The sequence below is a fragment of the Camelus dromedarius genome, chromosome 6 (assembly GCF_036321535.1).
Source record: "Camelus dromedarius isolate mCamDro1 chromosome 6, mCamDro1.pat, whole genome shotgun sequence".
NCBI lineage: Eukaryota > Metazoa > Chordata > Mammalia > Artiodactyla > Camelidae > Camelus > Camelus dromedarius.
The window spans coordinates 38,775,174-38,789,104 of record NC_087441.1 but is presented as its reverse complement, the minus strand read 5'-3'; the positions used below and the strand labels follow the sequence as shown (position 1 = coordinate 38,789,104).

The 13,931-nt window shown below is 38.7% G+C and overlaps 1 protein-coding gene across 2 annotated transcripts in view; it reads right to left on the bottom strand.

The window, feature by feature from the left end:
• The window catches only part of ROS1 (ROS proto-oncogene 1, receptor tyrosine kinase), a 106,614-nt gene that overhangs the window by 1,449 nt on the left and 91,234 nt on the right, over nt 1-13,931 (bottom strand). For both annotated transcript variants that reach the window (XM_064486745.1, XM_064486744.1), the window contains one exon: nt 8,583-8,746. In XM_064486745.1, coding sequence (XP_064342815.1) covers nt 8,583-8,746 — 164 coding nt within the window. The remainder of the gene's footprint in view (nt 1-8,582; nt 8,747-13,931) is intronic.

Genomic DNA, 13,931 nt, shown 5'->3' with positions numbered 1-13,931 from the left:
TGGGGCAATATTTACTGGGTGCCTACTACATACCAGGCTGTCATCTCAGTATCAGTGATACAGTAATGAATGAAAGAACTCTGTTGCTGTTTGGGGTTGACATTCTAATGGGGGGGAGACAGACAATATACTAGTGGACAACTAAAAATGTGTCAGGTGACATAAGCGCCACGAAGGAAAATCCAACAGAACAAAAGGGACAAGAGAAGAACGGTGGTGGTGGGAGAGGGCTGCTATTTCAGATGAGGGGTCAGCAAAGTCCTCTCTGATGAGGCAAAATTCGAGGAGAGACCTGATAAGCCAGGGAATTTGTCACGTGAATATCTTAGGAAGACGATTCAAGGCAGAGAGGTCAGGGAAGAGGCAGGAGCACGCTGGGTGTGGACGGGGGAAGGGCGAGGCAGCCAGTGTGGCTGGTCCCCCTCAGTCATCTCCCTGGACGAGTGGCATATGAAATCATTAACACTAACTGACGTATACATTAGAACTAACAGACTTATGACCTCCAAAGGCAAGGTTAGGGAGGGAACGGACACAGGCAAGTTTTGGTGGCAGGGTTGAGGGAGAGGAAAAATGACATGGAGTATAGTAATAATAATTGTCGATGTTGTTATTAATACTTACAGATACTTGCTACGTACCTGGCACTATTCTAAGCTATTTGCATATATCAACTCATTCTTCTCCTGTTAAGTAGGTACTAGTATGATCTCTGTTTAACAGATGAGGAAATTGAGGCACAGAGGAGTTTAATGATTTGCCCAAGGTCACACACCTAGAATTTGAACCCATACTGTCTGCTCTAGTCTGTGTCCTCACATTTACCTCCCTGAGGGGAGGGTGGAGCTGCCGCGCTGTGTGAGGAGGAGGTGGTAGGCAGGGTGCCCTCCAGGAGTCCTTGAGAAGCACGGATTCCAGACACTCATGGGTGTGCAGTGTGGGTGGCAGCAGAAAACCAGGTGGCCAGAGGGTAACTGACCTTCTTTACAGTTATGCTCATTTTTTTCCTGTCTTACTGTACTTAAAAACTGACCTTCTTACTTAGAGAAGTGTAAGAATCCTTGTTGAAACCTAATAGCAAGGTTTCCAAAACATTCCACAAAATTCTAGGGAATCAATAAGATAAATATGCAAATGTATGTCATGGGAATTATTTGTTTTTATCAATGCTTTCCAGTCTCTGGGCATTACTACCTGCATGAAAAATTTATGATCAGAAGTATTACTGTCCTTTCATAAAGCACCACATTTTACAAATCAGAAACCTTTCAGTCAATAGATGATGGTCCTTCCCTTTCTCCTCCTCATCCTTCCAGCAGGAGAGCATCCACATGTGAGGGGAAGGCCTGCTGGGCTGCCAAGCGCTTAGCCCTGCCTTACACCCAGACTGGGTTTATTTGGAATGTATTTAAGTTGTAATATTGGGAAAATCTAAACATTGTCAAAGGACAAAGGGAAGCACAATTGCACCTATTTTTCCCTAAAGGAATTGAATGGACCTGCTTGTTTATTAGGTTCCAAACCTGAACTAAAAAGCTTATTTTATTATAAAAGCACATGAACTACTGTCCTTGCTCTGTCTTATTAGAATGCCCTCATTTCGCTTCAGGACCACCCCCCACTGCTGCAGAACGAGAAGGCCGCGCTGCAGGCTCACAGGCTCTTTGGCATCATCTCATGTTCCCCTTCACTTTTAAACTTCACTGTAGCATATTGCAAACCACGCAAACAGACAGACAGTGTTGTACAATACCTCTCCCACAGAAATAACTTCATCAGATGCCAAGGTTGGCCAGTGCCTAAGTGCTGAATATCTATGGAAAGAGCCAACTGTTAAGATTATTGTCAATATGTACCGATAGCCACTGAGAAGCTCCAAAGAACTTGCTGTACATGATAACAGAAATTGAAAGCATCAAAAAATGAAAGAAGCAGGATATTTAACTTTAAATGGTCTATTGGCCCAGATCATTGAGGAAATTAAGATGATATGCCTAAAGGGATTAAAGGAATTAGGCTACAGGAGTTTAGAATTTCGACAAAAACGTACATCTACAATATAGGTCCAGCTATTCATGTCATCAGCTACTTAGCTGTCATACCTTTAGCCCATTAAATAGCATACTGGGAAACTTTCTACTGAAACATGATTAAATTTTTTGCCTATATTGAGTTATTGGGAAAAAATGTCTTACATAAGGCAAATAAATTCTCTTTACAATTTCTGGTGCCATATGTCAAAAAAAAAAAAAAACCATTAGCTAAGTATTTCATTGGTTCATAGTACTCAGGGCAATATTTAGTAACTTGACCTGACAAGCTTTCAGCAATTACTACATCTTCTTATTACATAAAGAATTTATGAGAGATGGGGTGGGTTGTTTATTTTTGTTTAAAAACTCCTGAATAGAAAACCTGCAGGTCCTTAAAGCAAAGATCCTGAACAAAGACAGCACAAACACGGCAACTCTTGATTTAAGAGGGAAATATTAAACTAAAGACTTCCAAGTAAGACAGGGTATTTACAGACGAGACATATGCCGGCTGACTGGCTATGTTTAGCACAGCAGAGGAGCATTTAGATTTGTTTCCTGTAGAACTCTCTGGGACTGATGAGGTGATGTTTACACAAATGTTTGGATGAAGTCACTGGGATATTTTTACTGGATGCCCAGATATGTTACTAATCTTCTCTCTCTATCCCCTCTCCACCCCATTAGGTCAGTAGGACCATAGCAGTGGCTTGGTATAATTACCCCCTGTAATCCTAAAGCACTTTATTTCTTTTTTTCACAAAAGTTCTCCCAATGGTTTTCTTATCTTCTTACACATCTCTGACAATAACATGAAGACAGACTTCTCCCAGTTTTGCTAAATATGCCCACTAGTCTGCAAAGCAGCAAACTATTGTTAAGCACATTCTCTTTTATTAAAAAGAGAAGTTTGAGTTTAGGCTTGCCTCAAAGAGACTGTTCCATGATTTCTATCCTTTGCAAATATGGACACTCTGCCTTTCGTTCTATTTCTTCTCTCTTCCCTGCTGCTTTTGTTCAGTCGCATTGAAATTATCAGAGTTTTTGGTGATTCCCGTATCTCTTTCCAATCCTTATCTTCAGGATTTCCATTCACTGTAAATAACAGAATGAGAACTTCTCTTGTACTAGAATTATATATCTGTTACAGCACAGAATTGCTTGTTTCTGTCTAAAGTATCAAAGTTTGGTTATATTCCCCGTTGAACTCTTCTTACATCCTTATTCTGCCTAGTTATGTCTGCTTTTTTTTTTTTTTTGGAATATTGTTTAGAATTTTAATTCAGTCTGTCAACAACTTGGCACCTAGATAAATTTGGCATAACCAGGAGAGATTAGTGTATGTTTTCTAGCAGGCCAAAAGTATTAAGTCACTATCCCTAGGTCTACAGCACACCTAAGATATCAAAGTGGGAAGAGAGTGGGGGCAGTTTCCTTACCAGAGCTGTGTGTCCATGAGGGCTGAGAGCAAAGTCCCACTTCAGCCCCATATCAGCAGTGTGACCATGGGCAAGTTAGTAAACCTCAGTCTTTTCATCTGTAAAATGGTGATATTATAATGCTCATTTCATAGGACTATTGTGAGGACTCAATGAGTTAACCCATGTAGCATGAGGGGCACTTTAAAAAGTGCTAAAATAAAATTAGCTAATATTGCAATGAAAAGCTGTTCACAAAAAAAAGGATTTTGTTCTGTATATGTGCTGTGAGCATTGTTTGTTACTTACCTCAGCCTCACAGATAAACTAGGTAGTGCGACATGGTAAAAAAGATTTTCTCAAGGGTTCATGGAGACTTCCTACGGTAAAGCTAAGCCCTCTAACACCCACCATGTCTGCCTCTGTGATTTTTACAAAAGGTCTGTACACATTAGAAGGAATGGCTTCCAGGAGCAAAGAGTTGAATTTTAAAATATAATAGCAGTCAACTGTAAAATCCTTGCATCCCTACGGAGCTTTTCATCTCTGCAACACTGGACCGCTCCCAACTCCGCCAGCCTTGCTCCTCCAGGTTTCCATGACAACTTTCCCCTTCCCGTCCTGACTTCTCCTCCCAGTGCCCACCATCTTTCTTTGTCAGTCCCTCAAATACTGGCTATTTTTTGGGTTCAATGCACTGCTTACTTCTCTTCTTATTCTATACACTTTAATTGAATGACTTCATCTACACCACTGACTTCAACTACCTCTATTTACAAGACAGACCTTCCAGCTGAATTCTGGGCTTCTTCGTTTCTCCCACACTCAACTCAAACTAAACATGTGCAAAGCTGTTCCTCCCCCTGTGCACCCCCAACTTTACGAAGAGCGCTGCGTTTCATCTAGTTTGTCAAATCACTGGGATTCACCGTGGTCTCCTCTCTCTTCTTCACCCAATTAGATGCCAAATCCTACAGCACTTACCCCCGTGCTAAGTCTGGATTCCATATCCTTCTCCTGTACCTGTCACCATTTGTTATTTCTGCTTTCATTAATTTTCATTTCTTACCTGATTAGTGTGACCACTATCCTTCCAATTTCATCACTTGCCATTTTCCACCCTCATGTGTGATCAATTATCAGCAGTTCTGTGAAAACCCTATTCTTTACTATTCCCTGCCTTTATACATTCTGCTGTTTTTATGCTGAGATAATTTTTTCTCACGTCTCTGCAGAACTCAGTTTAGGATTAACCTCTCAGTGACTTTTATTGACTCTTCCTCTGACACACGGGTGTAAATTTGTCATCCTTCCTTGGGACTACCACAGAACATGGATTCCCTCTCAATGGCGACATAGAATACCTCCCAGCTTCTGGCAGAAGATACAGTTTTAAATCGTCTGTTCAACAAATCTTTTAAAAAAATAAGCTCATTTGTAAGAAAAAAATGGTGGAGAACTGACCAGAGACTCTACATCCAATGCATTCCTCTAGATGACCAGTCAGTACATATACAAACACATACAAATGATCTTATCTGTAAATGGCTGTATATGCATGTAAGGTACCTGGAAGTATACAATCAAACTGCAGATGATGGTTAGCACTGGGGAGTGAGGACAGAGAGCAAGTAAGAGATTCTGACTTTTTACTCTGCTTAGATACTTTTATGTTTTTAAAACAATAAAAATAACTCTTATAGTAAAGATCTTTAAATACAATTATAAAATAATATAGCAAGCTCCTTTACAGAGATTAATTACTAGAAAAGTTAGAAGAAAAATCAGAAAGGATCAGCAGTCACTTTTGATTGATTATAAAATAACATAAAATTCTTTTTTAAACATTTAAGAAGACAATTAATGGTTGTGTTTAATTTTATAAGGGCCACAAAAATGATATTCACAAGCAAACCTGAATCAGAGGCTTAGCAGTTAAGTGTTGTTTTCTAGAGATGAGAACAGCGATTTGGTAAGACAATCATACTTTCAATGCCCAGTGAGCAAAACCATGTTCTCCTTGCCTTTCAGACATCTATGCAGTCAACTCAACCCAATTACTGCCATTCCTCTATCTCAGGAACAAAAGATTTCTTTTCACATATTGTCAAACCACTCCAGATTGTGGTTCCTCTAAAGTTTCCATACATGAAGGTACAACAAATAAGAACCAGGCAGAGCAGGAGCAGATTCAAATGGCTTCAGCAGAACAGTATTATTCAACAGTAAACTGGTGAGATCCACCTTTCCTGTGGACAGAGACACAGTCCTATGACAAGGACAACTCTCGAAATCTCCAGTAGAAGCAGAGCTTACTATTACACTTTACATACAAAATTAAAGAAACTGATTCTAGTTTCTCAAGGGAAATAATATATTCCTGCCCGTTCTTTTTTTTTTTTTAAAGCATCCCAATGGAACACATTAAATTCGGGTGCTTACCACTATGCCTTGTACAAAAGTCAATAATTATCTGTTGAAATAATTTTTTTAAATTTTATCAAAAATTCACTTGGAGAAATACATTAAGGAAATGTTTAGAAAATGGGAAGGACTTTATAGTATGTAGAATGGCTTAAGGTATGTTTTGCCTTAACCTGTGTGATCTTCACACAGGCAAAACTACGTATAGAACCCTCCAAAAGCATGGGAGTACCTTGCAGTTGTAACTCCTAAGGGCTCCACCATCAACACTCCTGGAATCAGCTCAGTTCCATGATGAGAACACAGGTAGAGCCAATTTGAGACTATCAACAAGGTTATTCTGATGAGGATTATAAGCTGTGCTTTTCAAAGCACACACAGCCCTTTCCAATCTGTCACTTAGCTGTTTTCACTAAAGGAGTCACAAGATCAGCATCACCTCCATTCATGTGATGGATTCAAAGTTACTCAAAACGTGTAGCCAGAAACACAGCAAACAAGACAGGCAGATATTTGTCCTGGGGCTTCTTATTTTCCCTGCTATTATTAGTCAAGTGTATCACTCAAGGTGAAGGTCTCACTGTAGAGAGATGACTCCAGGACAGCCATCAGCCAGTGTATAATCAATCATTGCAAAGACCACGAGGCTTAATTTCTGAGAGATTCTGAATCATGGTCCATCTTGACAGGTTTATTTCGAAGCAAGAATGTTTGCATTAAAAAACAAACAAAGGGTCCAGCAAACTTTTAAACATGGGAAGGAGTTCTAGAACACCTGGGAAGGGTCATTTTAAAATTCATTTGTCTGCAGCCAACTGGGCAAATGTATTATAAAATCTGGTTTTGGAAGTGAATTAAGTGACTACTGTGTTTTAATACCAAAATACTGCAGTGAAATCACACTAGACGTTAGCAAGGCATGACCCACTACAATAATCATAGCAAAATTATTTAACAGTTAGAGGCAGCAGACTAGATTTATACATAGCAACATGGATGGCTCTTTAAAAGATAGTGCTTAATAAAAAAAAGAAAGAAAAGCATTACATAACACAATACACATTTTGTAGGAAAATACATAAATAAAAAGATACACTTTAAATACATTAGAATGGCTGCCAGATAAGTGGAGGGAGGAAATAGAACAGGAGAGGAATATAAAGATAAAGGGACTAAACAAACAAACAAAATGAAAGAGAAGCACTGCGTAGACCAACGATGATAATTTACCATCAACTAAGAGTCTATAATTAAGGCAACTTGGCACTTGAGGTCCAAACTGGCATAAGTGGTGGAGGACAGAGAGAACAGACCTCATGAAAATATAGTCTAACATGTTACTTCTCCTCCTTGCTATCTTAGATTATAAATCCAGGGGTCATATCATTATTTTTTTTCTTACATATCCTCCAAATTTCTTTATTTATTCAACCTTAAACTATGGCAGTATCTGTTATCTCATTCTTTTTAAATGGCCATTTTACAATATGAAACAAATTTATTTAATCATTTCCTTACTAATGGGCCTGTAAGTGTTTAGATTGTCTAACTTTTTAAGTATAGGTGATTTACAGTGTTGTGTTAGCTTCTGGTGTACAGCATAGTGATTCAGTCACACATATGTATATACATATTCTTCATACTCTTTTCCATTATAGGTTATTACAAGATACTGAATATAGTTCTCTGTGCTATACAGGAGGTCCTTGTTGTTTATATATAGCAGTGTGTATATGTTAATCCCAAACTCCTAATTTATCCCTTCCCCCCTCCCCTTTGGTAACCATAGTTTGTTTCCTATGTCTGTGAGTCTATTACTAGTTTGTATGTAAGTTCATTCATAGCTTTTTTTAGATTTCATATATCAGTGATACCATATGGTATTTATTTTTCTCTCTCTGACTTATTCACTTAGTATGATAATCTCTAGGTCCATCCATGTTGCTGCAAATGGCATTATTTCATTCTTTTTTTATGGCTGAGTAACATTACATTTTATATATATATACATTTATATGTGTATATATATGTATATGTGTATATATATATATGTGTGTGTGTGTATATATATATAAAATCTTCTTTATCCATTCATATGTCTGTGGACATTTAGGTTGCTTCCATATCTTGGCTACTGTAAATAGTGCTGCTTTGAACATTGCGGTGCATGTGTCTTTTCAAATTAAGAGTTTTCTCCAGATACATGCCCAGGAGTGGGATTGCTGGATCATATGGTAACTCTATTTTTAGTTTTTTTAAGGAACCTCCATACTGTCCTCCATAGTGGCTGCACCAATTTACATTCCCACGAACCGTGCAGGAGGGTTCCTTTTTCTCCATATCCTCTTCAGCATTTATTATTTGTAGACTTTTTAATGATGGCCATTCTAACTGGTGTGAGGTGATACCTCATTGTGGATTTGATTTGTATTTCTCTAATAATTGGCAATATTGAGCATCTTTTAATGTGCCTGTGGCCATTTGTATGTCTTCTTTGGAGAAATGTCTATTTAGGTCGTTATTCTTTTTTTAGTTTAGCGAACAAATCAAAATTCTTTTCAAAGAGGAGTATAATAAGTACTTAATTATGAGGATGGTGCCAGTATATTTGTCTTCATAAGATGTCTTCCACGCACCTCCCATTTTAACCTTGTTCTGTTCACACTGGAGAGAAAACACAAAAATTCTGAAGAAGAATCCAACTTACCTTCAAAGCCTTCATTTATGACTCCACTAGGTTTTGCTTCTTCTCCGTGTTGAGAAATACCATTTAAGGAAAAATTTCTGAATAACTGAAGCTGGTCTTGAATTTTATGGAAAGTAGGTCTTTGGTCAGGTTCTTGAGCCCAGCACTGGGTCATTAATGTCCACCTGGATGTGAGGGTAAAGACACGAAAGTAAATGGTGATTGGGTATCATTAGGCAATCATTCCTGATAACCCAGGGAAGGTCATTTTAGAAGGAAAAGAAATTGAGTTATTGCCAGTTTTCTGTAATTAATATCACTGAACCAGAACAAAAGCTTTTGTTTCTTGTTTAATAGAGACTGGCAATATTACTACCTTTATTAGAAACATCTTTCTTTTGAAAAGTTGATATTTATTTTAAGTTAGTAATCCAAATGAATAGATAGATAAACAGTTGGAAAATGTTTACTGAACACATAAGGGAACTAACAGATATAAAAATTATTGAAGAAGCTGAGATTAAATTTTACATTCATACATTGATATCTAAAACAAAATCTAAGATTTACTCCAAGCCACACAGATATTTAGTGGCAGAACCAGAGGTAGAAATCAGATTCAGTTCTAATGCTTTTTACTCATTACACTGTCAGGTTAATTAAGAGATTCAATTACCCTAGACATAAGTAGCTGGTTGATTAAACATTATCTTTTCCTAAGAAATGTCTGTGCAGCACTCAACTAGTGTTCATTCGTTCCTTTAGCTAAGATTTCTTGGACATTGTATATGAGCAATGTATCAACAGCTAGAGATGTGGCGGTGTGGCTCCTGTCCTCATATGATAGATACAGTAAATCTAAGAAGGTGTTAAAGTTTATCCACTCCAACTCATAGGAGCAGAGCTCTTTTGTATTTCTGTACCTAATTCTCAGAGCCCCAGCTAGCAAAAGAAAATTAACTTCATTTAGTACAATGCCATTTATAAGCTAGTCTGTTCCAATATTTTAAACCACTCTTTTTAGGTAATACTCAGTCTTTTCTGAAAAATAACTCAGTCTCTCTTATTTTTAGGCTATTCCTACTTCCTCTGTCTTCTTCTCCAAGATGCTGTCAGGATATATGTAGGGGGAAACTTTTATGGAACTTAGAGTGGCACAGTGAAGTAGCCTTTGGACCCCACTGTGCCCTCCAGACCTTCTCTAGTCTCAGAGTGGAATAATGAGGAATTCCATAGGGACTGACTGGTCTGGTCCATCCTGTAGGCATTGGCTGCTCTCTGCGGTCCATGATATCCTTACCCGTTCTATTGGCTCTTCCCCACTGAACTGGTCCTTCCTTTTCTCTCTCTAGCTGCAGGTTTCTCTGAGACTGCATCATGTCCTATATCTACTGACAAGGCCCAGGGAATCCATTCCTGTTTCTGTTGCATGCCCCCAGGATGCTCCTTGGTCAAATCTCCAGCTTTCAACAAAATGTTCACACTACGTGGGAAACAAAGGAGGCTTGGAAATGCAAGCTCCATGTTCTCTGTCTGGACATGCCATTCTACCCTGTCCATGATGCTAGGTCTCCATGTCAATGTGAGGGATCCCCTGCTCAGTGATCTCCTTGCCATCCTCCCAAACTGGAAGGAGTGGGCAGCTGCTTCCTGCCCTTGGTGCCACACCTAATCTAACTGAAGAATACAGACATTTCAGGGCCTAAATAACCAACATCTTTACGCTCTTACCTCTATCTGTCAAGGTCTCTTCTTCCTACACTTCTTTGGGGCTTAACAGGAGTGAGGTTTCTACTCAACCCCTCTTTTTTTTATTAGATTACCCTTATACAGAATTGTAGGTTTAGTCACTCAAACCTGGCATTTGGCATACTAACAAGGAGCTAAAAGATTCACAATAACGCTCTTCCACCTCGGAGCTTGGCTTTCAAGTCTATTGACTACCAAAAAAGGTCGAGTACCTGCCATCTTGTTTTACTTTCCGAACTAGCCGTCAGGCAGATTGGGGCAGAGAGAGAAAAACTGATGAAGAAACATAAAGTGGGAAGTATTTTTAAATTTTAGGACTACCATATCAACAGATAAATACACATTTACAAATCATAAGTTCTTTAAAAAAAAAAAAAGTACTAAAGAAACTAAATGTGAGCTCTAATTAGAGACAGAACATTTTTGGTAAGTGGCTCATAGAAGGACCCTCTGCAGAGATGACATTTAAGCCAAAGAACTTTGTGGAAAAATAAGATGCTACTCATGGGAACTGGGGATGGGGTGGGGATTGGAGTCAGGGGACACTCTAGAAGAGAGAAAAGCATGTGTAAATTCCTAAATTTGGAAAGAGCTTGCCACATTTTAGAATCTGAAAGAAAGCCAGTGTGGCTGTAGAGCAGTCATTGAGGGGGACAGTATATGAGATGAGGTCAGAAGAGGAAGGTGAGATCACGCAGGTCTCAAAGACCAGGCTCCGAGCCGGATGCTGCGGTATCACAATGGGAAGCTTTTGAAGGTTTCTAAACAGACATGACCTTTGCATTTTTAAAGGATGACTCTAGCTGATATGTGTGGAGAATGGACTGCAGAGGGGCAAGTAGGAAGCAAGGAAGTTATTTAAGAAGACTAGATAAGAGGTAATGGTTTGGACTAAGGCAATGACAATGGAGCTAGAGTTAAAAAAAAATTCAATCACTAGGTGACAATGACCCAGAAATCATCATAGGTATTGTATTTAAAGTCTCTATTCCATAATAATCCATCATGCAAACCCCACTTCCATCTCTTTCATTTCTTGACAAGCACCGCAGGTCAGAGTTAATGCCAGAGTATCATGGAGACACCTAATATTGATCTGTTTTTTGGTATTGATCTGATTCTTTTCATATATATTACAAGGAGCTTACATTCTGGATATGGAGTGCCAAATTTAGTTCTATTGTTTAAAAGTTAGAATCATACTCTTTTACATATTTCTTTATAATCTATGGCTTTTAGAAACGGTTGATACAAAGCACTCAATGTAGGACAATTTGACTTTGAAATAACACTATGTAACTTATATTCAATCACAGAATTTAAACCAATAGATAAAGTCGAATCTTGATGACTAACCTAAGGGTGTCCTAAGAGGTGAGAGGAAAAAGGAAAGTGTCACTTGCCACAGGAAGCCTCTCCCTTCTGAAAATAAAGTTGTGACTTAGAGATATTGCCAAAGAATAGATAGGCTCTCTTAAGACTTGTCACATTTCAGTTATGAAGTTTTTAGTTATTTGATTTATTTATAACCCATCTCAAAGTATTCAAAGTACTTAAAGGAGATGATTTAGAAGGAGAGAAAGAAAGAAAAAGTGAGAAAGAAGGAGAAAGCAGAGGAGGGAGGAAGGGAGGAGAGAGAAGCCATCCTTAGAGTTGTCCCTTGGCCACTCTGCACCTCACCCACTCACACTCCCCTCCCAAAATTCAGCCTCTCATTTAATCTATGCAAGTGATTTAAGCAGATATTCTTAATTTTTCCTCAGTGGAGGCTTTAATTTACATTGACTCCAATCATCATTCTTAACTCTTTGATGGCAAAAACATATGACCTGATGGTATGAAAACCTTTCTCTCCCATGATCCAGGGACAAATGAGCGCTGAATTGTCCTGGATTAAGAAAAGAGGTGCTCTATAAAGCAATAGTCACAATGTGTGGTCTTAAACAGCATTAAACTGGCAATAAAATAAAATGACTAGGCTTTTAAAATGTTATCAATCCTAAAAAATGCATTTATTACATCTTTCAGGAAAATTAGTAACAATGACTACGCCTTTGGCAGGAGGTCTTTTCTTACAAATACGCACTTGTCACAATTCAGTATCATTCATTAAACACTTCTGCTAAGTTATAGTTACAAATACTCAAGCATGTCACTCTAAATAAACTGACAGGTCCTTCACTTTTGTTCAAATTTACCTGGGCTGGTTGTTCAACCTCAAAATAGATACTTACTCATTGTACTTGAACTATCTCATTTAACTAAGTATTCCTGTTCAAATTCTTTCATTCACCATGCCAACCCTTTACTCCTCTTTGCTTCAGTTTTTTTCAGAATAGCACAAGACTCATTACCCATGCTCATTATTAGTCTCTATGAGTAATATCCTTGCATTCACAAGGCAATTGAAATTCAACAGATGAAAACTCCATGGCATCTTTCAGTATTAAGGGGACGAGTTTCTATAGATATTTAAGCAAAGCACATAAAATGGAGATTTGAAGATCACCCTTATTTATTATACCCAATCCTGGAAAGACCCAATTAGCACTGAGGTATACACATTCTTCAGGGATGAGAACAAGGTAGTGAGCCTCCATGTTCTCCCATCATGGCCTCCTAGATTGGAGAGACTCTCCAGCCGTTTCAGCTGCCCTGTGACACCTGTGTCAGAGAACCCCAAAGAGCTCTCACTTGATGTCGATTGCCCTTTGATCCCGTTTCTTCTTGAGAGTGATGTGACTGTTGTGCAAACTAAAAGCTGAAGAGAATGCTGAGGGCCTGGCTTTCCACGGTACCTCCCAGGCTATGGAAAGAAGGGCAGGAATGCTCTGAACTCTCACATTCCATGAATAGCTGAGCACTGCGTAGCCATCTATGGGCTCACCTGAGTCAGAGTACAACCAGGTGCTGAGTATTTAAGCAGTGAATAGAAGGTGTAGCCTGGCTCAGCACAGCCTTTCAACCCTCTAAGCTGGAACTGTGATCTCAGAGAACAGCTTCAAATAAAAATCAGTTCCCTCTGTCCTCTAAGGAGAGTAGTTAATCTTTATCGTGACAACTTAAGGCTGTGGCCAGATTGGATGGCATCACCGAGAGCTCTGTTTCCTCAGGACAGCTTGTCTTCCTGGTTGGGGAAGGATCGTTAACCCTTCGCAGGGACTGGAGCATGCAGCCCTTGGAGGGCTTGCCGCATGGTTTACTTTTACTTTCGTATGAACCTCAAAACCAGCGATGGAAATTTTGGCTTCAAGGAAACTATATTTTTAAAATATTAGAGCAATAATGTATCCAACTGAATAATTATTCAAGATAAAATTATACAGAATATTATCTTTTCCCACTTATATTAGGAATATATTTCTAGCATGTTTCTAGCACTCCTTCCTCCTGCTTCTGGTTGAATTGTTGGATACCTTTGAACAGAGCGAAGTTCAACATAACTGCATTTTTTTCCCCACAATAGGGCAATTAATTATCCACCTTTCTTGTCCCCACACAAAACAAATGTACATGTCAATCAAAATGCATAATTCAGTGATTGATTCCTAAAGTGCTCGTCCCCCAAAACTGCATGATTATGATGAGCTCCTAGAGGGGAAGATATGCCAGACACAATTC